The sequence below is a fragment of the Corvus moneduloides genome, chromosome 5 (assembly GCF_009650955.1).
Source record: "Corvus moneduloides isolate bCorMon1 chromosome 5, bCorMon1.pri, whole genome shotgun sequence".
Classification (NCBI taxonomy): domain Eukaryota; kingdom Metazoa; phylum Chordata; class Aves; order Passeriformes; family Corvidae; genus Corvus; species Corvus moneduloides.
In genome coordinates this window covers 70276300-70299363 of record NC_045480.1, presented here as the reverse complement: position 1 = coordinate 70299363, position 23064 = coordinate 70276300, and the positions used below count along the sequence as shown (strand labels likewise).

The 23064-nt window shown below is 40.3% G+C and overlaps 1 protein-coding gene and 2 long non-coding RNA genes across 5 annotated transcripts in view; 2 read left to right on the top strand and 1 right to left on the bottom strand.

Moving 5' to 3' along the window:
- Positions 1 to 18703, top strand: part of USP53 (ubiquitin specific peptidase 53) — a 30009-nt gene extending 11306 nt beyond the window's left edge. The window contains exons 4-16 of one of the 2 annotated variants that reach the window (XM_032108720.1): positions 646 to 780; positions 1847 to 1960; positions 2047 to 2129; positions 2449 to 2554; positions 2967 to 3113; positions 3646 to 3795; positions 4277 to 4448; positions 5375 to 5524; positions 6133 to 6276; positions 6670 to 7402; positions 9332 to 9405; positions 14144 to 14255; positions 15029 to 18703. In XM_032108720.1, the coding sequence (XP_031964611.1) occupies positions 646 to 780; positions 1847 to 1960; positions 2047 to 2129; positions 2449 to 2554; positions 2967 to 3113; positions 3646 to 3795; positions 4277 to 4448; positions 5375 to 5524; positions 6133 to 6276; positions 6670 to 7402; positions 9332 to 9405; positions 14144 to 14255; positions 15029 to 16016 (3108 nt within the window). In that variant the 3' untranslated portion in view covers positions 16017 to 18703. The remainder of the gene's footprint in view (positions 1 to 645; positions 781 to 1846; positions 1961 to 2046; positions 2130 to 2448; positions 2555 to 2966; positions 3114 to 3645; positions 3796 to 4276; positions 4449 to 5374; positions 5525 to 6132; positions 6277 to 6669; positions 7403 to 9331; positions 9406 to 14143; positions 14256 to 15028) is intronic. The other variant, XM_032108721.1, reaches the window with a different exon arrangement.
- Positions 18704 to 20115: 1412 nt separating this feature from the next.
- LOC116443889 lies at positions 20116 to 21318 on the bottom strand. Its single transcript, XR_004240085.1, has 2 exons — positions 21046 to 21318; positions 20116 to 20700 (listed from the first exon to the last, which is right to left on the bottom strand). It is a non-coding gene; the product is annotated as an uncharacterized LOC116443889 (long non-coding RNA).
- Positions 21319 to 21995: 677 nt separating this feature from the next.
- The window catches only part of LOC116443743, a 116174-nt gene continuing 115105 nt past the window's right edge, over positions 21996 to 23064 (top strand). For both annotated transcript variants that reach the window (XR_004240043.1, XR_004240044.1), the window contains exon 1: positions 21996 to 22209. This is a non-coding gene — a long non-coding RNA (uncharacterized LOC116443743). The remainder of the gene's footprint in view (positions 22210 to 23064) is intronic.

Genomic DNA, 23064 nt, shown 5'->3' with positions numbered 1-23064 from the left:
CTCTTCTGGGAAATGAATTAAAAACCAAGTGCAATTTATTATCATGTTCCAGAACTGCAGATATTGACCTTTCCTCTTGTTTTATGTGCACTGATTCAGCACTGAGCTAGTTTCATAGCAAGGATTATCGGCATTCTATCTTGTTTATGGGAGGTTTTGCATATCCATAATTTTAATAAAAATATACTCCCCTCCTAAGTAGTAAATATTACATTATATAGTGAATCATGAATGGTATTACATTATGCCCTAAGAAATACACACCTCTGTAAACATGAGATACATATGGATGAACTGCTATTCCAGTGGCCAAATTAAAAAAGCTATATAGTTATATACAGAACAGGGCTTGTGTTTCTTCTGGGAGCACAAGTCAATCACTGGTAGTTTTATATCCTGTATGTTGTTGTTCTACAGGTTCAGTGTTCAGTTTGGTACAATAACTTCTTATAGAGGAATCAGTAGCAAAACACAGAAGCATAGTAATTTGAAGAAAAAACAGTAATTATGAAAGGTATATGGGTCTGTAAGCATTATAAATATAAATATTTTACATATTTATGCAAGAAATTATGTATTTGTATAGAACCACGATGTCTAGCCAAGTGACTAATGAAGCTAAGTAATCATTACATTTCTTCCTAGGCAATCTTTTCACAGTTCCAACACAGTCGAGAAAAAGCCCTCCCGTCAGATAACATGAGACATGCCCTCGCAGAAAGCTTCAAGGATGAGCAGCGTTTCCAGCTGGGATTCATGGATGATGCAGCAGAGTGCTTTGTAAGTGTTCTTTGTGAGAGTTGAGTAGAAATATGTTCGTTTAGTGGGTTTGGTCGTTCCAGGCTCATGGGTAGGATTCAAATAATATAATCCTGCTGAGTTTCTTTGTGCCAATTTAGGGCAATAGACACATGGAGTAAGTGTCAGGTAAGGGAGATGGAGGACCCTTGCATTTGTTCCATGTTTTCCTCCCTTAACTCTGTAGCTCAGGCAGAGCAGGAGGTTGGTGAGGATGGTGAACTCTGAATCACTACTAGAAGTGTTGTGATGGAGAGAAAGGTTATCAGGAGAAGCACCTATGGATTTGAATATATAGTCTGTTCCTCCAAGTATTGAATCACTGGCTGTTGAGATACAGTGTGTTACAACTGGCCAGCTCATTGCTGAATTTTGCTGCAGAAGAGATTTCTATTTTCTTACCCAAGAGTGAATGAGTACTTTAAGATCTTGCTGTAGTTACCTTCTGCTTCAGTGAAGTGTCTTATTGGAAGACATAAGCCACGGATTGTGGCCTTTAAAGGTAACTTGAGATGGCATGGAACTCTGGTAAAGGGACCTTCCTAAGAGGTCCTGTGTTAGACAATGAAAATGTTCGCCTTGAACACCTCCAGTATTAACCTTCAGACACAGATCTGAGGGGCAGAAAATACGAGTGCTGCTTTGGTTCCTTTCAGCTTTGGACATCCTTTGGGACTATCCCCAAATTAATTGTTACCTGCTAGATTTTTTCTTCACATACGTAGGAAAATCCAGTGGAGAACTCCTGAAAGAGGCTGTTTGAGATCTTGCAGTCATGAAAGAGAGCCTCTTATCACTGCTCCATCTATGCAAAATGCATTTGGACTCCTGAACTAATCATCTGTCTGATCTACCTGAATAGATTCACTTCTTCCCATTACCTCTGGTATTTTTGGCAAAAGGAAAAAATGGCCTTGCTGATTCAGGGGACAAACTCATTGCAGTCATAGGGAGCCAAGGGGCGTAGTTGGAGTATTAAATTGTAGTGTTCCTTGTGTGTTTTGACTTCATCAGTTCAGTTTACATTTCTATTATTATTTCTTTTTAGGAAAATATCCTTGAGAGGATTCATTTTCACTTAGTGCCAAACAGTGAAACAGATATGTGCACTTCAAAATCCTGTATTTCTCACCAGAAGTTTGCTATGACGCTGTATGAGCAGGTCAGACCTTCATTTGATTGCTTTAACAAATACCTTGTTTTCTCTGTCCTGAGTAAATAAAATCCAAAGTATTTTTATTTTTGTAGTGTGTGTGTCGCAGTTGTGGAGCATCATCAGATCCGTTGCCTTTTACGGAATTTGTGCGTTACATTTCCACCACAGCCCTGTGGTAAGAGCTTTATTCTTGTTACTTACTTTTCTATGTACACCCTTCTAATATTATGCAAAGCATGCCAGAGAAGGCTTTTAAGCGCTAAAAATGAATGTGTATTCTTTTTGTTGCAACACATTTTTGAGATACTGTCCAAAAATAGCATTTGGATTTCAAAAGCAAGATGTAGAGAGAGCTCGACAAAAACGTTTGTATCACTACTGTTTTACCACTGTGTGTTTTCTTTTTAGTTATACAACATAGTTAATTGAGAGTTGACTGAAACCTGTTACTCTTTAGAAGGGAGACCCATAGTTATGCAATTTACTTTTTGCAGTAATGAAGTAGAAAAAATGATGGAGAGACATGAACGTCTCAAGCCGGAAATGTTTGCAGAATTGCTGCAGGCAGCAAATACTGCTGATGACTACAGAAAGTGTCCTGTAAGTAAACAAAAATGTTACATTACTTTAGGATACAAAGGCGAAATTTTTAGGATATTAAATCAGGCTAGAAGTATTCCTCTAAAAGCAGGGTTACGTGTTGCTGTTTCAGAGCAGCAAGCTTAGGGTGAACAAAGCCCTTGAAGTTATATTTTATTGCTCCAGTTATAGAGATTTCTGCTTTAAGGTGGTGATTAGAAGTTAAGCTGTAGTCTTCATCAAAGTGTTTTTATGATGAAGAATGTTATCCTTAAATTGTTAGAAACAAACACCGTAACTAAATTTTGGAATTAAAGACATTGCAGAGTTGTTTTGTTGAACTAATTCTTGTGTAGTGACTCACCTTTGGACATCCAGTTTTTAAACACTTTTGTTTTCCCTCCCATCATGGTTTTTGTTTCCTTTTTTCTAGAGTAATTGTGGTCAAAAAATAAAAATTCGTCGTGTTCTTATGAATTGTCCTGAGATTGTAACCATCGGTTTAGTCTGGGATTCAGAACACTCTGATCTGACAGAAGAGGTTATGCGGAATCTGGCAACACAGCTTTATCTTCCGGGGGTATCTGACCTAAAGCTTACTTTTTGCTTTTTCTAGAATTTAATTTTACTTTTTCTTTTACGTATATGAGAATGTATACAAAATAGAAATATTCATATGTATTTTTTATAAGCACAACTTAACTTTATAAAAAGTTTATATGTTTATATAAAGTTTTTCTACTTTTACTGTTCTTTATGATGTGCTGCTTAATGTAGTTTCTCTGAGAGGAAAAAGTGCCATTGGAAGTGTTTTGTCCTTAAGTACGATGATTAATGTAGGAGACTTCCTGGTTGAAAATCTAGGAATATCATTTTCAGTTTGACACTGTGGAATTATTCCAGAGCATGAATATTTTACTCTTTCAAGTATGCAAAAAAAAAAAAAAAGTTAAAATAGATGTAGCAAGTGCAAAAATCAGTATTTATACTCAGGAAAAATTGTGTAATACAACAGGACATTAAATACCAGCTGCCTTGGTGAAATGCCAGTAGTAGGTCAGGAAATTGAGGCTGTGTTTTACACGTTTTAAAATATGTAATCATTTTTACAGCTGTTTTATAGGGTTACAGATGAAAATGCCAAAAACAGTGAGCTTTTTCTAGTGGGAATGATTTGCTACACGAGCCGACATTACTGTGCCTTTGCCTTTCACACCAAGAGCTGCAAATGGGTGCTGTTTGATGATGCTAATGTAAAAGAGGTAAATATTGGCTGTACTCCTACCAAATTTTGGGATCTTTTCTGGAGAGCATTCTTCTGACACCAATGTTGAAGAAAGTCAAATCAACTTTCTTATTTTAACAAACCTTCAGTTTCGTAAGTCAGTTTTTTTAAAATGACCTTTAGAATTTATTTCAGTGCTTTATGGCTGTGCCGTACAAATGCTGAGTGTTTCAGAATGCTCATGCACTTGTCTATTGTTGAATTTGTACTTCTTTTAAAGAAAGGAAGATACTGCCAGCTGTATCCATAGGAGTGATGATCTGATTGTTAGCCCATGTAGAACTAGTTCTATCTTTTTGTTGCAATTTCTGTAAACCACTGTGCTAAAATGTTGTATCTTCATGTACATTTGGAATTAGGCATTTGGTGTCACTTGCTTAATGAATTACTCTTTCCATATTTGGGTTCAGCACTGTTGATAAAGTTCTGGGGTTTTAGTTTGCTGGTTTTTTTCTTAGATTGGAACAAAATGGAAAGATGTGGTGTCCAGGTGCATTCGGTGTCACTTCCAGCCATTGCTGCTATTTTATGCTAACCCAGATGGCACAGCTGTGTCTCCAGAAGATGCACCAAAGCAGATTATTCACTGGTCTCAATGCAAGGCAGCAGGAGGAAATGGGGAAGACCTGGGTAATTATATGTATCTTATTTTTTTAATAACAGTGTCAGCTGTATTTCTGAAACGGGGATTATAAAGGAGAAAAAATGGATTGGCTGCTTTGTTCTGAAATATTTTTATCAATCATTATCTAAAGAGTCACAAAAGAAATTAGTGTGTATGCTCAGTATTAGACCTGTTAATAAGGGGATACAAATTAAGACTATTGGGTAATGGGAAAAAAAGATCTTCTATTGTAGATTGTTTGTAACCACTCAGAACTTCATTAATTTCAGAAGAAAATTGTAGACTACTTGTATATGTGGGTGTTCTTACGTGTGTATTGAAACATTCAAAATACCTTTTATAAATTACATTAAAGGAAACTTTACTTAAGCTTCCTGCACATACTGAGATTTGGAGCATGTGTGTTTGTATATTTTTATATATATACACACAGAGCACAGTTCAGAATTTTGGGAAAAATCAGAAGGAGCTTCAGGAAACCTTTTTTCTCTCACATTCATATATAACAGGCCTCGGTATGTAAGAATCCAGTCTTTTGGTTCTGTAGTTTGTACCGCTGTCTTGGGTTGGCTTTTTAAATTTAATACTGAGCATAATTTACAAGTAACTTAAATAAAAGCCAAATTGAATTTGACTTGTTAGTGTTCCCATCATGTGTAGCAATAGAACATAGATTACTTCAGGGAGCAAAGAATTGAGAACCCCGTTTCACTGCAGGCTACCACTATAAATGCGGCATTATATAAAATATTACAGAACCCTATTGCCTAGTATATTGAAATGTAGTGTGGTTTCTGGTGATGTTTCTCTTCTGGCTTTTTAATCCACAATTAAAAAGCTTTCTTTTTTTTTTTTTTTTTTTTTAATTTAGATATTGGAAATTTAAATAAGGAAGCCTTTTATTTCTAAAGATAAATATGTTGTTTCACAGGATTTGAAAAGCATTCTGCTGCTAGATCAGATCATGTGAAAGAGAATGGAATTGGAGACTCCACTAATCAAAGGAGTAATAAAAAACTTCAGCCAGATAATCCAGCATTCAGCAGAAGCCATATTCAAGCAAGTGGTGGTAGAGGTCCAGGTATGTATTCCCTACTCCCACCTCCAAAACACTGAACGGGGTATGTCTTATTACAAAATATTTCAATTGATAGCATTTCAGGTGGGTTCTAACCTCAGGACTAAGGGAAGAATTCCGTCATTGACTTAGTTGTTATTCAAAGATTCATTCAATGTTTAAGTAATATCTGAATATCTGCCATGGAACGCTAACTTTTCCAGAGAACTGTAAATGCAGAATATTTACTACCCTTGTTATTCTTTAACTAAAGTGGCTCTCAAGGCCTTGTTCCATTTCTCAAACATTGTCAAGCTTTCCAGTAATGTGGTTGATTAAAAGGCACATTAGTGATTTGAGGCTGAGGTGTGGCTCTGTGGATCACTGGCTACTTGAGGAGTGCTTTTCCCCAGCAGTACTCACGTGGTATCAGCATTATTTGTAGTCCTGTGTGTTAATGGACTTGATCTTATGGTTGGAAAGAAATCTCACGGTCTTAATCTGTGTTAAATAATTCATTTAGTCTGTTTAAGTAGTCCTAACACTAAAAACTAAATCTTACAGTCCAAATATGTGTTTTGGTGATGAATGACTTTTGAGTAATGGTGTTTGACAAGAAGTATTTTTTGCAGCCAAGTTAGGATACAGTGATCAAAAGGACAGGCTAAAGGACTTATCCAGAGAGTGTGCCCAGAAAGCTGCTGACATGAAAAACTTCACTTCTTTACGAAAAGATGCAGACAGAGGACCAAGGAAAGAGTCTGGCAGACAAAGAGGTACATTTTAAAAATATAACCAGAGAACAGTTGATTGAAAAACTTGTAGTGTCAATGCTGCTTGTGCAGATTTTTTTCTCCTTTTAAGAGACCACACTGTAAGATTAAAGTTTCCCAGTTTTCAGTATTCTGAAATACATACTGGATTTTTAGAGATACTGTAAGAGACTTTAGGACTGTAACAATATCTGTTAAATGATTGCTTCCATCCTGGAAGTGTCTAAGGCCAGGTTGCATGGGGCTCTGAGCAACCTGGTCTGGTGGAAGGTGTCCCTGCCTGTGGCAGGGCAGTTGGAACTTGGATGATTAATAAAGGCCATTTCAACACAAATCATTCTATGAAATATTAATGAGAACTTTAATGGAGCTTTTTTTCCTTTTTGTTCTTGCAAGACTTGCTGGGGGAAGACCGTTCCAGTGCTAAGTCAGGGTCTCCTCCGGTTGGAAGTGGACTGAGGCACTGCCCAGATCAGCGGATCTACAGCAGCCAGGGAAGGGGCCCCTACAAGCACGACAACCAAGCACCTCACCCAGCAAAGCTTTCTGCACATGTGCTTGGATCAAACAAAACAGAACCTTTTCCTGCTGGAGAGAAACCAGTGACAAGGACACGGACCAATGGCATCACTGGCTATGATACGGACACCAGTCAAGACTCCAGGGACAAAGGAAGTATCAGCAGCAGGAGCAGGAGTAAAGGTTGGAAACCAATGCGAGAGACACTGAATGTAGACAGCATTTTCAGTGAGACTGAGAAAAAACAGCACAGCCCAAAGCACAAAGCAAACCTGAGCAGTAAATCTAAGCATGAAAAGGAGCGGAGCTTTAATCACTGGCCAAAGGAAAACCAAATGCAGAAGGGTTTAATGACTATATATGAAGATGAGACAAAACAGGATACAGGAAGTCGAAGTTCACTGGATTCTGAGGGAAAAGGGAATGCTGAAAAAAGCAAAGGATTTACAGAGAGAAAACTCCATGGTGATAACTGGCAAATTCAGAGGACAGAATCTGGGTATGAAAGCAGTGACCATATCAGCAACGGATCTGCAAATCCAGACTCTCCTATTATTGAAGGAATCAATACAGCAGATGCCAAGATTGTGAAGGAAAGTGCTTCCTGCAGGTAATGCTAGTGCTCTTCGAGCTTGCATAGGTTGTATTTATGGAAAAATGACCTGTTCTAAAGTTTGTGTTGTTTAAAATCAAAACCACCCAGGAAAACATGCTTTGCAACTTGCTTGAAGTCAGGTATGTGGAAAGCTAAAGTGTATCTAGAAATAAGGGTGCGGGCAATTAAGTGTTCAATTTACCTTCGCTCTGGTTCTGTTTGGGAGGTGCTGAGCCAGTCACTGAGGCACTGAGCCTGAACTGCTAAGCTGTGCTGAGGGGCAGGGTATGTTCATTTGTAATAGTTGCTACACTCTTACGAGATTTTTAGACTGCGTGTAACTTTCCATCTGTAATGGAAAAAATACAGTGTCCATATAAATCACACCTGTAACATTGGTACAGACAGGCCCTGAAAAGGGGATGGGAATGGCAGTAGGTGAATCTTGGGTGCTGTTACCAGTCACAGTGCAGAAATTCAGTTTTCTAGATCACCTCGGACACATACTGATCACTTGGTAATTGACTGACCCGTTGGAAATAAATCTTTGCTGAAAAGTGTAAAATTACTAAAACTGGCTGGACTTGATGATCTGAAGAGGTCCATTCCAACTTAAATCTGCGATGCTGTGAAATAAAGTTATAATCCTTCCACATGAAGTTTTCAGTATTGTGTATCTCAAACTGTATGTGGAATGTAGATCCTTCTAAAACCCATTCATTCTTGTTTCAGATCTTGTTTATATCCATAAAACGGAAGAGCACAGCTGGGAGCCCAAGCCTAGTCACTTTGATAGATCTAATTTGATGGATCCGAGCAAATTTTCAGGCATATATTTTCATGGCAACCTATTTCACAGGAAAAGAGAATGGCAAATAGGATATGAAAAGGCCTTGACCTCCCTTCCCTTTCTCCCACTCTTTCCCTCCCACCAAACTGTACAAAATCCCACTATGCAAAAACCTGATGGGCTTTTATTGGCTAATGACATAATTATGTATAACACTACTCCAACTCATGGTTTTATTTTGTGTTTGACAGGTGTCTCAAACAGTGGTTTTGACAGCTTAAACTCATTTTTAAGCATGCCCATGAGGTAATGGGACACCCAAATGTGTCATTTTGTGAGAGAGAATATGATAAATTTAAAACAGCATAGTTCATTAAGAAGCTGCTTATGCTGTTGTTTAAACATTTGTCAAATAAAGAAAAAAAACATACGTTATCAAAATACAGCCGACTTCCTGGGACTTCCAGAAGTGCTTTATATGATTGGTAATTTCAACTGGCTGGCAATACTTACTAGTTTCCTGCTAACCTTTCAGACTCTGTCTCATAAACCCAAGAATATATAAACTAATTATTTGAAAGTTCTTCTAGAAAGTGGAAAAAAATTACTGTTTTGTTTTTAACTCCGTTCTTCATGTTTCTTTCAGTATTTTTCTTGTTTTCCTGTCCTGTCAATAAGAGGGGTTCTTTTAATTGAATTCTTGCCACTGTGTATCTCTTCCCTGCCTTACTCTTGTGGAAGGTAGGAGTTGGCAGGGTGTTTGTCAGCTCCCTATCTGGATTAGTCATGCGTGTTTTCTGCTTATCTAAACCAGCAAGATTTAGTAAATCCTCTGATAATTTTTTTTTCTCTCCTTTTGGGTTGGCAGCTGTGATCTTCCAGTTTTATTCCAGTTTGAGGGGAAGAATAATTAAATGAAAACCTCTAGGAATGAGATACCAAGTGGCAATCACAACTTCTAATGATAATTGTTATCAAAACAAAGTATTAACGAATAGCAAATTATCAAACTAGGAAAATGGACAAGATGGAATGCTGATTAACAGGTTACACTTACTGAAGATATTGATACCTACAAATAAATTGGATTGGATGACCAGTGGTGTCTGTTCCACAGTTTCAGTGTTGTAATCCCATATGTGCTTCTTTTACAGCGAACAGAACTTGCCAACCAAAAAAGTTGACAGTGTGTTACATTCAGCACCTGAGCAGAACAGAAACTTCCATGGTAAGAACCCATATAAAAATTAAGTTTTCAGAAACTATCGTAGATGTACCAGAATTTCTATTCCCCCAAACCCCAAAAAAACTTAATACAAATGACATGGTAGTTTGGTTCACTCCCTGTGGTTTCCCCCAAAAAATTTCTAGGAGCTTCCTTGGAGGATACTAAGCAAGACTTTTATTTTTTTTTTTTTTAAGATATCTGGGTGGACTGTGGCACCATTTGTTTTCCTCCTAGATATGAAGCAGTATCAGGAAGAAACACTTGTAATAAGGAAGTCCACTTCCTTTTACATACTAATATGTCTGCTGGGGTTTTATAAAGTTGATAAATGCCTTGGCATATAAGTATTATAGGTCAGTCTGAGGCCAGCCAAAATCATTATCTGCTGTTGCTGAAACAATGGGAGGGTGCTTGTACAAAGAGGGGCAATAAATATGAGGCCACTTCCTCAGGAAACATTTGATTTTTATAGATATCATACTTCTTTTCAAATAATGTATAGTATAGCTTCTCCTAGGACTTAAAGTGGGGGGTGGGGGTGTTGCCATACCACTTCTACATTTTCTGTCCATATTCTAATCTATTTTTTGGTGGAGAAAGAGAACTAATTTGGTGTTTGCTTATTTTGATGACCCAAAACAAAAAAAAATGAGTCGCAAACTCCATTAATGGAATGCAAAGGTCTGGTTCTGCATGAGATTTATTCTGCTTTAGTTCCGTACTATACCATTCTTATCAAACACAGTTGGATAGGAAAAAGGGAAAAAAGTCACCAGTGAAAAATACTTAAAATACTCTTTAGGCATGAGAAATGGGTGGGTTAAAACAATGGACTGTTCTCTGGAGAGAATACTTAAGTATTCTTAAAGCTTTCAACATGCATCCTACGTTTTTCTTAAAAAAGTGTAGTGATTCCAGGTGATCCTCAGAGTTATCATAAAAAATTGATGATAGGATCCAACCTATTCAGTTATTCTAATTCAGTAACAAATTATCGAAAAGCTTCTTTTAAAAAATGAATGTATTTAACTTAGTTTTGGAAAATAATACTTTTAATGGAAGTGATCAATGGACCGAAAAGAGATCTGAAGGATTTAATAATTTCACAGGTATGTGGGGTTAAAGACTTATTTGGACTCAGTTTTTAGGTTGTCTAAAAAGTGTGTCAGGACACCTTTAGCAAGGACAACAGGTATCAGTTGTATTACGTTATTTTCCATCTCTGAATAGTCTGAACGAGACATGGGTTGGTAGGTAAATATCAGACAGACTCACAGAAAATGGGACTTTAAAAACAAATGCTCAGTCCTTTCTGAGAGGGGAATGGAATATTAAGAAATCTTTGTTAGGCTCTCATGGCAACTCCAAAAAAATATGTCTGAGTGGTTTTTTTTGTGTGGAAAACTTCTTATGGAAATAATGTTGGACTTCTAATTATGCCCACCGTTGGTAGTGCTTTACCAGCTCCTTGTTTTTCAGTAGAGCTGAATGAGGCTACTGTTCAGCACTTGAGGAATTCTGTCCCTGACTTACAAAAATAAACTTATTGTCAGAACATTATAAAGATAGAAACACTGGATCACACAGTGACTGGGAGATCAAATGGCTGCTCCTTACACGGGCAGTAAGCAGTAGATAACTGTAGTACTGAAGCAAAGGTCCCACAAGGCCAATCCCTAAATTGTGTGGTTAGATTTTGGCAGGAAAATGTAAATATTGAGTAAGCAGATGTAGTATCCATGATTTATATTAATCACTTTGCGTTTATGAAGTTTGAACTTGTGAGCTCAGGAGGCAAAATTTTTATTGTGTTTAGAGAACTTGAGACATGAGTAGTGTGAGGGGAAAACTACCAACCTCCTGTTCTGCAAGTTAGATTACTAATTTTGATGGTTTTCCCATTGTTTTTAATGGTTTTCCCATTGTTCAGTTCAACAGCATGAGACAACTCAAACTGAAATCTAGAATCATTCTGAAGATCTGGTTAGTGTGAAGAAGAATACAAATTGCCTTTGCTTGTTGTGTCACTTCAGAAAACCCCACAAACCAACCATAACTCTGAAAAAGACAGCTCATGCTTAGGAAAACTGTACCTTTATAGTAATAATTCAAAACATGCAACTGCACGTAAGGAAAACCAGTTCTTACCCTTATGGTGCAGTCAGTGTACGTGAATGCCAAGTTTAAAGAAATGAGTGGAGAACTAAATCTTGTAGCTACTTAGCTTGCTTACCATGAAACAGAAACAAAGAAATGCTTTACTGGAATGTCTTTAAATGATAGAAGAACAATATATAGGAAAGATTTTGCAACTGAGTATTGCTCCAAAAGTAAAGTTTCTAGAATATAAGAATTTTTTTTTAAGGAGATTGGTCACTGTTTTTTAGAAATAATATTCCATTTTGGGCAAGTTATAACATACATATTACTTCCTTGACTGAGAGATTGTTGTTGTTCCACATTTCCAAAGCTTCCAATAAGTTTGGCTGTCATTTCAACTGAATACAGAAAATGTCTAGACTAAGAGAGAGGAATTTGCCACAATATTTGTTACAAAAAGTATTACTTTTGTTGTTGGTTTTTTTAGTGACAACTTGGGAAATATTAAAAAAAATCCAGGAAATGTGCAGCTAAAACACATAAAGAGGAAGCTGAATTTAATGTGGAGTTGAGTTTTTGTTGGAGGTTTTTGTAGAGGTTTTGTATTTATTTTCAGTTCAGCTTTTTTCTCAACAGAAACTGGACTTGGCAGATTTTTGCACATGTTCTGTATGTGTAAATGGAGATACTAGACAAGACCTTGTCTGTCCTACGTGTGGGCTGTAGAATGGATGTTAATCTTTTGAAAATCTGAATTGGCTACCCAGATGTGAAAATGAATGTTTGTAAATGTTAAAAGCAGATCAGTTTATATGTCAGAAGGCAATGATTATCTTTCATTTATTGCTCAGCTCTTTACGAGCCATTGATAAGGATGCCAAGCTCCAGCTGAGCAGGGCTTGTGTGTCCCATATTTAGGTTTGCAGAGATCGTAGAGCCAAAATTCCCAATCGAGCCGGCGTCTGGTTTTAACCGTGCATGGCTGTCCTGTCAGCAGAAAGGAAAATAACACATCTATTTTTAAGTTCGCTGGAATTCCGCAGGCACAAAGCACCTGGTGCGGCTGGCCGTGCCCGAGGGAGCCGCTCGCTGGCCTCTGCTGCCGCCTGCCGGCCGCTTGCGGCACTGCCCTGGGAGCCTGCGGAGTCCTCCGGGAGCTGGGCTTGGAGTGAAAATCACCAGTCTGCACTAGAATGAAGTGTTTCTGCGTGAAATATAATCTCAGTGTTGGTTATCTCACTGTTCGGTAGCTCTGTGGCACACAAGCGGTTTCGAACCTTCAGGTTAAATACTTGTCTCTTCTATGGGCTCATTCAGTAAGAATATTTTCCCATAAATATGATTTCTAAGGCTGTGGTATTGTTTATTGTGACTTTTTTTTTTTTTTTTTAATCTCAAGACTTGCAGGAAAGCCATATGGGGGCTTTGTCTCCTGTGCTATATGCTGCTTTAGCCTCTATTACCTGTGTCCTTGGTCAAAGATTTCATGTCTTTAGTCTCACATCACCTAAAGAATAGGGCAGATATTGAGCCTCAAAACGAGTATCACCAAACACCAACACCCAAAGTTTTCAGTTTAGTTTTGCTCTGTTGTTGGGGTTTTAAGTCATATGTTCATAAGTCTAAAGTTCTAAGACTTTAAATATTTAAACTTAGGGAAACAAGTGAAATAGGTGTAGCAGTTGTGAGTCTAGTCTGTACACAGACAAAATAAGCCATTGTAATAATAATAATAATGATAATACTGAGGAGAAGAAGAAGCCATTTCTTTGAGTGGCTTCAGAGCCACTTCAGGACTGATATTAATGGGCTAATCATGGCATTACTTGCCATATACTTGGAGTATCTATGTCTAAACAAATAGACTGCTGCTTGTCACTTGCCAAGAGAGTGTTTTATTCTGGGTGGTGTTGACATGAATACTTCAATGCTTCCTTTATTTCCAGCTCACTAGGAGCTGCCTTGTTCAGAACTTGTGTATTTTCAAGGAATGGTTCTTTGCCTGGGAAGAAGGAGCTTCTGGAGGAGGAGTGCAGTAGTGCTGGCCCAGGCACTCAGTGCTGTGTGTTTGGGGCACATGGGTGACAGTGCTCTTTGTCTGCCCAGTCTCTCTGTGAGCCTTACAGTCTTGCTTTAGGGTTTGAATTGTTTCAAAGGATGTATTTCTGTAAAACCCACAAACAACAGAACAACCTAGACCACCCTCAGTCTCTACAGTATTCATTCTATTTAATTATTATAACACAATATGAATCTTTAGAAGTCATACATAGTTCTTATTTTGTAATTTAAATTACTTTAGATGTCATAATAAGCAATAAACATGCTTTTAGTAAAAGCTTCTTTTGAAAATGTGCTTTAGTCAGATTAAATATTAAGGTGATCTTGAAAACATATCTACAGGACTTCAAAATTGTCATAATTACTTATTTTCTGGTAAGAAGAACACCCAGAAAATTTCCTCCACATTCTAAGATCTGACCACCTGTGACAGATTATCTTCAAAATGGTTTTGATTAATCTCAAATTTTGAAAGAGATTGTTCTGTTGTATTTTGTTTGTTTCTGTAACCTCTGAGGAATTATAAAGAAGGAATTGGACTGTATATCTGTTAATATTGCAGTATTTTCTTTTCTAGCCCCAGATTTGAGGAAAGACCAGATCAGTTCCGAAGTTAACTACAAACCTCATCCTCATGCTGGTTTCCCAACAGAATTATATTTGCAGGTGCCCAGTCCTCCAGTAAAGAGGTAACCAGTAGTGGCATGTTCCTCTGTGAAAGTTCAAAAATACTGAATGTTGTAATATTACGATGTTCAGTATTAAGCATTGAAGAGTTAAGGTATTCAATATTTTTGACAGGCAATTCCTTTTGAATTTTGTATAATTGATGGGTCTAAATTCTCTCTGTCTTTAATTTTGATGCTGTCAATGTCACCATTAGGGGATTTTAAACCATCTTACCAGAAAGAGGGATTTAACGTTTTTCTGTTTGGAATTATATGTAACATGCAGTGATTAACCAATTTATGGTTAGTGCAATCACCCCATAAAGCTTTGAAAAGTCTGTCTGGAAGGGGGGGAAAGTTGATTTGTGTTTAGAAGCTGCTGCTGTACCTTGTTGTTTCTAATATGAACACTAAGTGCTCAGTATCTCCTAAAACTCAAGAATCTAAATACAAATTTATCAACTTCAAGTAACATGCAGTATTTGAAAAATGCATGTATCAGAGTCATGAGGATGTTCAGAAGAGAGCAGAGGTCATATTTGACATAGTCCTGAATGTTGAAGGAATTCATCTTGCCTTCTTAGGGCACATTTACATTTCTAATGAAAGAAACTTTGGAGTAATTTAATACAACTTGTACTCCAAGGGCTGTATGTTGAACAGAGCCTAATTCTCTTGTCAGTTTGAATATTTCAGTGGTTTTACCAGGGCTGTATTTGAAAAAATCCCTGTTATTTGAGCCTTTTCATATGTTTTCAGGGATACTTACATCCTGTGTGATTTTTGTATTTTAGAGCTGAAATGCCTGAGATCAATAGGAAGTATTTCCCATCATCAGTTCTCCAGCCAGTTCTCAAAGAGATTGTGAAGTCAGACAACAGGAACAAGGCGAACGAGCCAAACTCTTCCGAGTGGCTTCAAACAGAGAGGTTGGAGAAGGTGAACGTGCCGGTGTATTGTGCGGACAGCGTGCCCCACTCCTTCCCAGACAATGCCTGTGGCAGGAAGCCGATCCACAGCGACTTTCCCCCCCCTGCCCAGCCGCAGTCTCACCACACAAAAACACTGGGTCCCAAGGTGGGGCTGGTGCCCTGTGCACCTCAGACCCTGCCGGAAAGGCCGGCGGTGCTGCCTGCCCCTCCCAGCGAGCACGCCGGCCACCCCCTCCGAAGGGCGGAGCCCCTCTGGGTGCCTGAAGCCGTGTACCAGAACATTCCTCCCCCCTTACCTCCGAAGAAATACGCTCTGAGCACTTTGTCAGGAGCAGAGAATAACTCGGCAGTGGATGTAAAATCACCGGAAGCGTTGCAAAATAGTCCATTAAGGCAAACAGGTGCACCTTCAAAATCTGCATCAGAAGCAAGCGTAGTCCCAGCTGAACAAAGGCTTAAAGAGCCCTTTCCAGGGAACGAAGTGTTCGTTCATAAACCGGATTCTCCACCTCGCTTATCAGTTAATGAGTTCTGGACTGTGTCTGAGAACATGCTAAAGAAAGGATCCCGTCACACGGGACCTAGCCCTGGCTATGCGGATGGGAATGACAGCGTGTCCCTAACCACTTACTTCTCGGTAGACAGCTGCATGACTGACACCTACAGGCTCAAGTACCACCAGAGGCCCAAGCTGTATTTTACAGAGAGTGGAAGCTTCCACAAGGAGAAGCATCCTCCAGCAGCTGGAGTAGATCTGAATGCCACATACCCTGCCACTCTTGAGCCCAGGCATCCCATCCCCGAACAGAGGTACAAGGTAAATGCAGAAGGAATACACTGCAGTAGATAGGTTCTTCAAGAAAGCCACACTTGGATCTGACTTGGGCATTTCATGTAGTCTGTAAAGGGTCACAACCTTGAGTGTGTGTGTGTGTGTGTGATAACCAGGTACCCAGCTGACTGCACTTTGCTTGGGAGTTGTGACTGTTCAAATGAATATGCAAATAGAAGTGAACAGAGGAGAAGAGGTGCTAACTTGTGGTTCCTTTGATTTGTTACTCTAGTTGCCTTAATGCTTACCTCTGTTACTCAGCTTGTCTTCTACAGTTTGTATTCAGTGTGGTCCCTTGAGGAGTGCACACCTTGCAGCAGCGGGATCGGCTGGATGTTACTGATTGTGTAAGAAGATCTAGTTAGCTGCAGTGTAAGAATTGTTCCTTCAGACTGTGGTCACTACGTTCTCAGACTAACAAAAGGGATAAACATGCTACCACAACTAATGCAGTACCTGTAGTCATAATAGAGCAGTATTTGTCCTCAGAGGTAGCACGAGGTGACACGGTTTTTTCAACTGATGTCTCTCAGAGTCTGTGCTTTCACAAACCTTCAAGTGTCTTTAATGCAAGTTTACCCAGAGGATTTATTTTTTATTTGAAAAGCCTTAATAATAATAATAATAATTCTTTAAAACCTGTTCTTGTTTGCAAGTGTTAAATGAGACTTTCAAAGGGAATTGAAGTAAACTGCAGTAATACTGTCCTGTTAATACCCCTGCTCTTAGTGTACGTTTTTAAGCACATTTATCAGATTTGTTCACCCTTTAAGCTATATACTTTACCTTATTAAATTTAACTTCATAAGTTACAAACCAGTATAACAGAATAGGATGCTAATTTTAAATACAGAATTATCATGAAACTACGAAAGATTAATTTTATAACATTTTAGAAGTAATTACTGCTTATGTTCAGTTCTGACTTATTCTACAATTGCATGCAAAGTCAATGCTGCTATTTATTAAACTCCCCTTTTTTATTCAGCTTGACATTTTGGTTCATGGGGATCACACATTTGTTTGGTTTTTTTTTTACTAACATGTTTTCCCATTTGGAACAGTCCTACATATGGAAATGGTCTGCATTAGCAGATCAGGCTGAATGTGCAGCCATTCAGACTGGTGGCTAAGGGGCCATGGGAAGAAGAAGTTCCTCTTTCTCTGCTCTGTCCCTCAGCCTCCAGTTTTGGCAGCTCTGGAATTTACCTTGTCTTTTGTTAACCTGACTTAATCTCCGTAACAAGGAGGAAGATTTATTTGGCTTTTATTTGGTTAGTTAAATCAGTGCACAGAACCATCTAGTGAGTGCTGAGGCAGCGTCAGCAAAGCCTGACACAACCCAAAAAGGCAAAATGTTTCTATTATTCACATTAGAGTGTTAACTTGTGGTGCTGCTGATTACACCTAAACATCAATGCCTTTTATTTATTGAAATAATGCAAGAAGGTAAAATATGCATAATAAACATTCTTACTTGCACTGTTAGTCAGGAAGACTTTTTTTTTTATGTGTATAACCTTATGTACATGTGTTTTAGTGCTTCAACCAAATGATGGCAATTGTTTAGCACAATTATCCAAGGTAAACATTTAAACAGTAGTTTTGGTTATTCTGCAGCAAGGTCAGGTTTTTTTCCTTTTAAATGACATGTACCTTACAGTAGAACTGGAACATTATATATATGCAACAAACCAGGTATCTCAGATTAACGTTCTTTCTACCTTGATCAAAATTTGTTGTAGCACTTGGGGAAAAAAAATTAATTCTAGAATTTATAGTGAAAATACTATGCATGTTTATGTATGGCTGCTAGTAAACAGCAACTTAAACAATGATCCTTTTGTAAGAAAATCAGTTGAATACAGAAGAACGCTAAAAAAGAACTTGGGTGATTCCTACTGTAATATTTTTGAGAGATTTCAGAACCTGTAAATTAAACTTTTCTAGTTCATCTAGCCATGTTACATAATACACAGAGCCAGTTAAGTACAACTGTCCCCTAATACCTGTGTAAAAACGAAGATTATTGGAATTTGTAAATAATGTATAATTTGTAAAATGTTTTGCAAAAAAGAAAAAAAATCTTGTATTTGAAATGACAGTATTTTTATGTATGGATAGCACAGCAACAACTGTGAATGATGTTAGAACACTTATTTTTAAACATGCATAGCAATGTTGATACTTCTGTACCAGGAGCAATATGAATGCCTCTTACTGATACCAATGAACTCTGCTCCCAGTAAGCACAACTGGTAAACTCCTCTCTAAAGTAGCTGCAGTAACTTAGGTGTACTTCAGTCTCCTCGCTTAGCTTGAAACAATCTTATCAGACAACTTTCTCTGTGTTTACCAGGTATTTAATGATTAAATAGACAGCTAATCAAGGCACCTTCATTTTTATATTTGACTCTGCACTCCATGTATGTATGTACGTAATATTTGCTAACTAATATGTGATAACTTGTTTTAACTTACCTAGGGTGCCTATTTATTTTTTTATAAATGTCCCCCTCGAGCTATAGATTTGTATAAGAGCCTAGACAATTTTTGTAACAGTAAAGATATTAACAAGTCTTGTAATTAATATATTTTTCAGTCTTTAGAATTATTTTCCTGCAAAGTTCTGCTTGTTCAAAATACCAAGATAAAAATTTAAAATCTTTGCTGTCTGTTCTTTTTGTGTTCCACGTTTAAAAAAAGAGAAAAAGTTGGCTTTCCAGAACTACATTTTTAAAGCGACAGATAATGCTGCTAGTGATGGTTGGAGGTTTTTGTGGAGATGGGGTTTTGAACAGTACTCTTTTGAACAGTAAAATTAATCTTCTGAACTATTTTACAAAGCTGTTAAATAGATTAAACTTTTAAAGTAGCTATGAAATGCATAAAGCAATTTTTATACCACAGTCCCACAGACTGGGTGACAAGTGATTGACCAACACATGAGCTATCTTACTATCTTTACTAGGGATAAGCAAAAGTTGCCGGGATCTGTGTACTCTGGAGCCTCCAGAGTATGTGCCTATGGAACAGCTTGAGCCCAGTGCAGCACAAGCCTGCACTTTGTTAGCTCTTAAGTTTTCTGAGATAAGCAAAACCTTTCGTGTCAGATCTAGCTGAAGGAGAAAACTAACTTAGTGGAAGATGCCTTAAAATTCAACTTTCTAAGCCTTAATAGCCATTAAATCTCACCTGTCTTCCTTATCAAAAGAGAACTGGAGCAACATTACAGTCCTTTCCTGATAGGCTCTTCCCTGCAGCTTTCACTTGCGATACCATGCCAGAGGGGGAGGAAACGAAAGGTAGTGAATGCAGTGAACTTGTCTCTTTAATGGCCTCATTTGAAAAACTAGAACCCCCCTTCTTCTGTTTGTGAGAATGCAATCATAGTTCAGGGCTCCTGTGCACCTTGAGTCAAGATCTCTGAAGTCACTGATCTCACAGGTACCAGCAGCCAAGATCCTAAATGCAGGTCTGACACATGAAACAAACCACTGCCAGTAGCAAAATTGTCTCAACAATCAAAGAAAAATAAAAGGAAAGAGCTTTTGTCCACTTTTGCATCCCAAATCCTATTTAACATGATCCTGGCCCATTTTCTTTTAATGTGTGGGAAGACACTGAACCACTCTGCACTTCCAAGTCTCTCCAATCTTGTTATTTTGTTAAATGTATTCCTGGAAAAAATACCAACCAAGCATGCATTGTACTTCTCAGGACTAGAAATTAGTATTCCCAAGGGAAAAATACCAAAGAAAACTGAACCCCCTTCATCCATAGCTGGAAGACTCTCTTCCCCCAAACCTCCCCCGGCAAAAAGCTCCATCTATGTGCTCAGCTTCTGTTTCTTTCTCCAACAACTGCACGAGCCTCGTGCCTGTAACATAGGTTTGAAAGTCTCCCTCTCGTGTGACAGAGGAAATTGATGTTGAAACCTTTTAATTATCTATTACTGTCTACTTATAGCCATCCATGGAAGGTGAGGAGGAGGGTTCTTTATGTGTCATCTGCCAGTGACTCAAGGCTGCTCTTGTCAGCTCCTCCTAAGCATTTTCTAGCAAGGAGATCAGAACCAGATTTATCTTAATCAGTAAGTGAGGACAGGACACTGCTGCTGGGTTAAACACGGGCATGTTTATACATGTATGTATTTATATGTATAAATATTGAGCCTGAGCAGGCGCAGGAACTGCCAAAGGTAAAGAAAGAAGAAAGACATCATACAAAACCAAACAGCCTCAACCCATCAGAATTAACTTTTTGGAAGTAAAACAGCTGGCTAAGCTTCATCTGTTGAAGGAACAGATGATGCTCTAACTTCAGTGTACACAAGAGCTGGGTTTTATTCTCAGCCACTCCGCAGGGTGTCCTTTCAGTAGATTTTACTCAAACAGTGCATACTTCCATTTCTGCACAGGAAGCCTTTAGGTACTAATCACAAAAGCACAGTCAGTCTGCCTTACGTGACCTTTAAGGCACAGTTTAGCACACACAAACAAGATACAGGTAAAACCTGAACAGTAACACTTGTGACACACAGAGATCTCTTAAGATACAGTGTATAAAAATGTGCCTCCTCCATAGAGACTCCACTAGAGTCTTGTCCCCAGTTGTTTATCGCGCACAAATGGTCCTCCTCTTCCACCGCCTGTGTTCATAAGGTGCGGAATAGGTGAGAATTCCCTTGGTGGGAATGGCCCTACAGGGAACAGAAAAGGTCTAGTTACGCTCATAGTGCTGCACAGCCCTTCGGAAGATACTGACCTGTAAGGAGCATCAACCACACCTCCCGAACAGAGAGCGGATAATAAATCTCGCAAACAATTAAATAAAGCTGAGGGTGGCTTGGAATTAGTTTCCAGATTCCTGAGAGGCATTTGTGCTTCCGAGGCCTTCTGAGGCGGGGCTGTGGGAATGCCAAGGCTGTTCCCGGGGCCCACTCCTGAAGCGCAGCCTTCCCTCCATGGGGCACAGCCTGTCGGGGCTTCCCGACCGACCGACAGACCGACCGACAGACCGACCATCCCCGAACGCCGCCCCTCACCTGGGCCGCGCCCTCAGGGCAGCAGGTAGATAAGCAGGAAAAGTGCCAGGTCGAAGAGGATGAAGAGCCACAGGTCCAGCCAGTAAGACTGTCCCGACAGGGATCGTGACAGCACCCGCCCACCATCCTCCTGCTCCCGCTCCTGCTGTTCCTGTTCCTGTTCCTGCTCCCGCTGCCGCCGCCACGCCGCCGCCTCCATCTCCTCGGCGGGCTGGGAGAGGATCGCGCGGCGGCCCCACCGCGCAGGCGCCAGTGACTCTTCCGGGTGCGGCGCCAATGACAACGGAGCGCACGTACCGCGGCCACACCCACGGGATCACGCGCGGCGGCCCCGCCCCTGCCGCCTCAGGCACCGCCCGCCATTCCCGCCTCAGGCACCGCCCCGCCCCTGCCGCCTCAGGCACCGCCCGCCATTCCCGCCTCAGGCACCGCCCCGCCCCTGCCGCCTCAGGCACCGCCCTGCCCCTGCCGCCTCAGGCACCGCCCCGCCCCTGCCGCCTCAGGCACCGCCCGCCATTCCCGCCTCAGGCACCGCCCGCCATTCCCGCCTCAGGCACCGCCCCGCCCCTGCCGCCTCAGGCACCGCCCGCCATTCCCGCCTCAGGCACCGCCCCGCCCCTGCCGCCTCAGGCACCGCCCGCCATTCCCTCTTCAGGCACCGCCCTGCCCCTGCCGCCTCAGGCACCGCCCCGCCCCTGCCGCCTCAGGCACCGCCCGCCATTCCCTCCTCAGGCACCGCCCCGCCCCTGCCGCCTCAGGCACCGCCCCGCCATTCCCGCCTCAGGCACCGCCCGCCATTCCCGCCTCAGGCACCGCCCTGCCCCTGCCGCCTCAGGCACCGCCCCGCCATTCCCGCCTCAGGCACCGCCCGCCATTCCCGCCTCAGCCCCCTCCATTCCCGCCTCAGCCAAAGCCACCCCGTTCCCGCCTCAGCCAAAAGGCCCCCATTCCCGCCTCAGGCACCGCCCTGCCCCTGCCGCCTCAGACCCCGCCCCGCCATTCCCTCCTCAGGCACCGCCTTGTAGGGGGTGAAGACGTTGGACGTGGAGAGGATTCCTGCTTGTCTCTCTGTCGCTGGGAGAGGCGGTGCTTGTGGTGGCTCCCCTTGGGCTGGTGACTGACATTCCTGCCTGGATGCTGCTGGCTGCTGCTGTTGTCTGTCAGGTGAGATATGGACATTGGGGAAGAGCCGGCAGTCAGTCCTGTCAGACCGTGTTGGTCTTGTTCTGCCACCTGTGCTTTGGCTTGTGTGGAAATAAACATTCACGAGTTCATCCCGATGCCGTTTCTTGGAAAGCAGATGATATCCTGAGAAAAACCAGAAGACGTTTAGGGATATCGTGTTGTGAAGAAGTTTAGGAAAATTGAAATTGTTTTAAGATACACTCCTCTCCTTGAAGTTAGCTGGAGCTTGTGCACTGAGCAAACATGGAAAAGTTCATGTAGATAGTGTATTCTGTGTGCTTTATGTGCATAACACACAGCTGAAGAAGTAAATAAAAATAAATGAAGCGGCACACCCTGATGCCACACTTACAGCTGGGATGTGCCACTCTCAGCCCTTCCAGTTCACTCCATATTGAAATCAGGACTATTACTTTCATGTCCAGAAGAATGACCAGAAACCCATGAGTATGTGAAACAAATCCTTCCTCTTGGCAGCTATTACCCCTTTTTAGCATCAAATTAAGAGATAAGGCAGAATGCAAACAGGTGCTTCTGAACAGAACTTACTTCTCTTAAACAAGCACTTGTGTGTAGCAGTTTTCCTTAATAAGTTCTGTCAATAGAAATAAAGATGGATTTGTCTTTATGTAGCAAGTATTGGTTAAGCATGTGTTGTAGATGAAGCATATTAGAGATTTGGGCCGAAACAAATAGTACTTCCCTTTTAAGCCTTGTCCCCATCTGTATTACCTCTCGGTTTTCCTATCCTTTTGCACAATATTAAATATACAGAGAAACTGTTTCTCAGTATAAATACCTTTGTAAGGAAACTTAAGTTTCCATTTGAGAGCT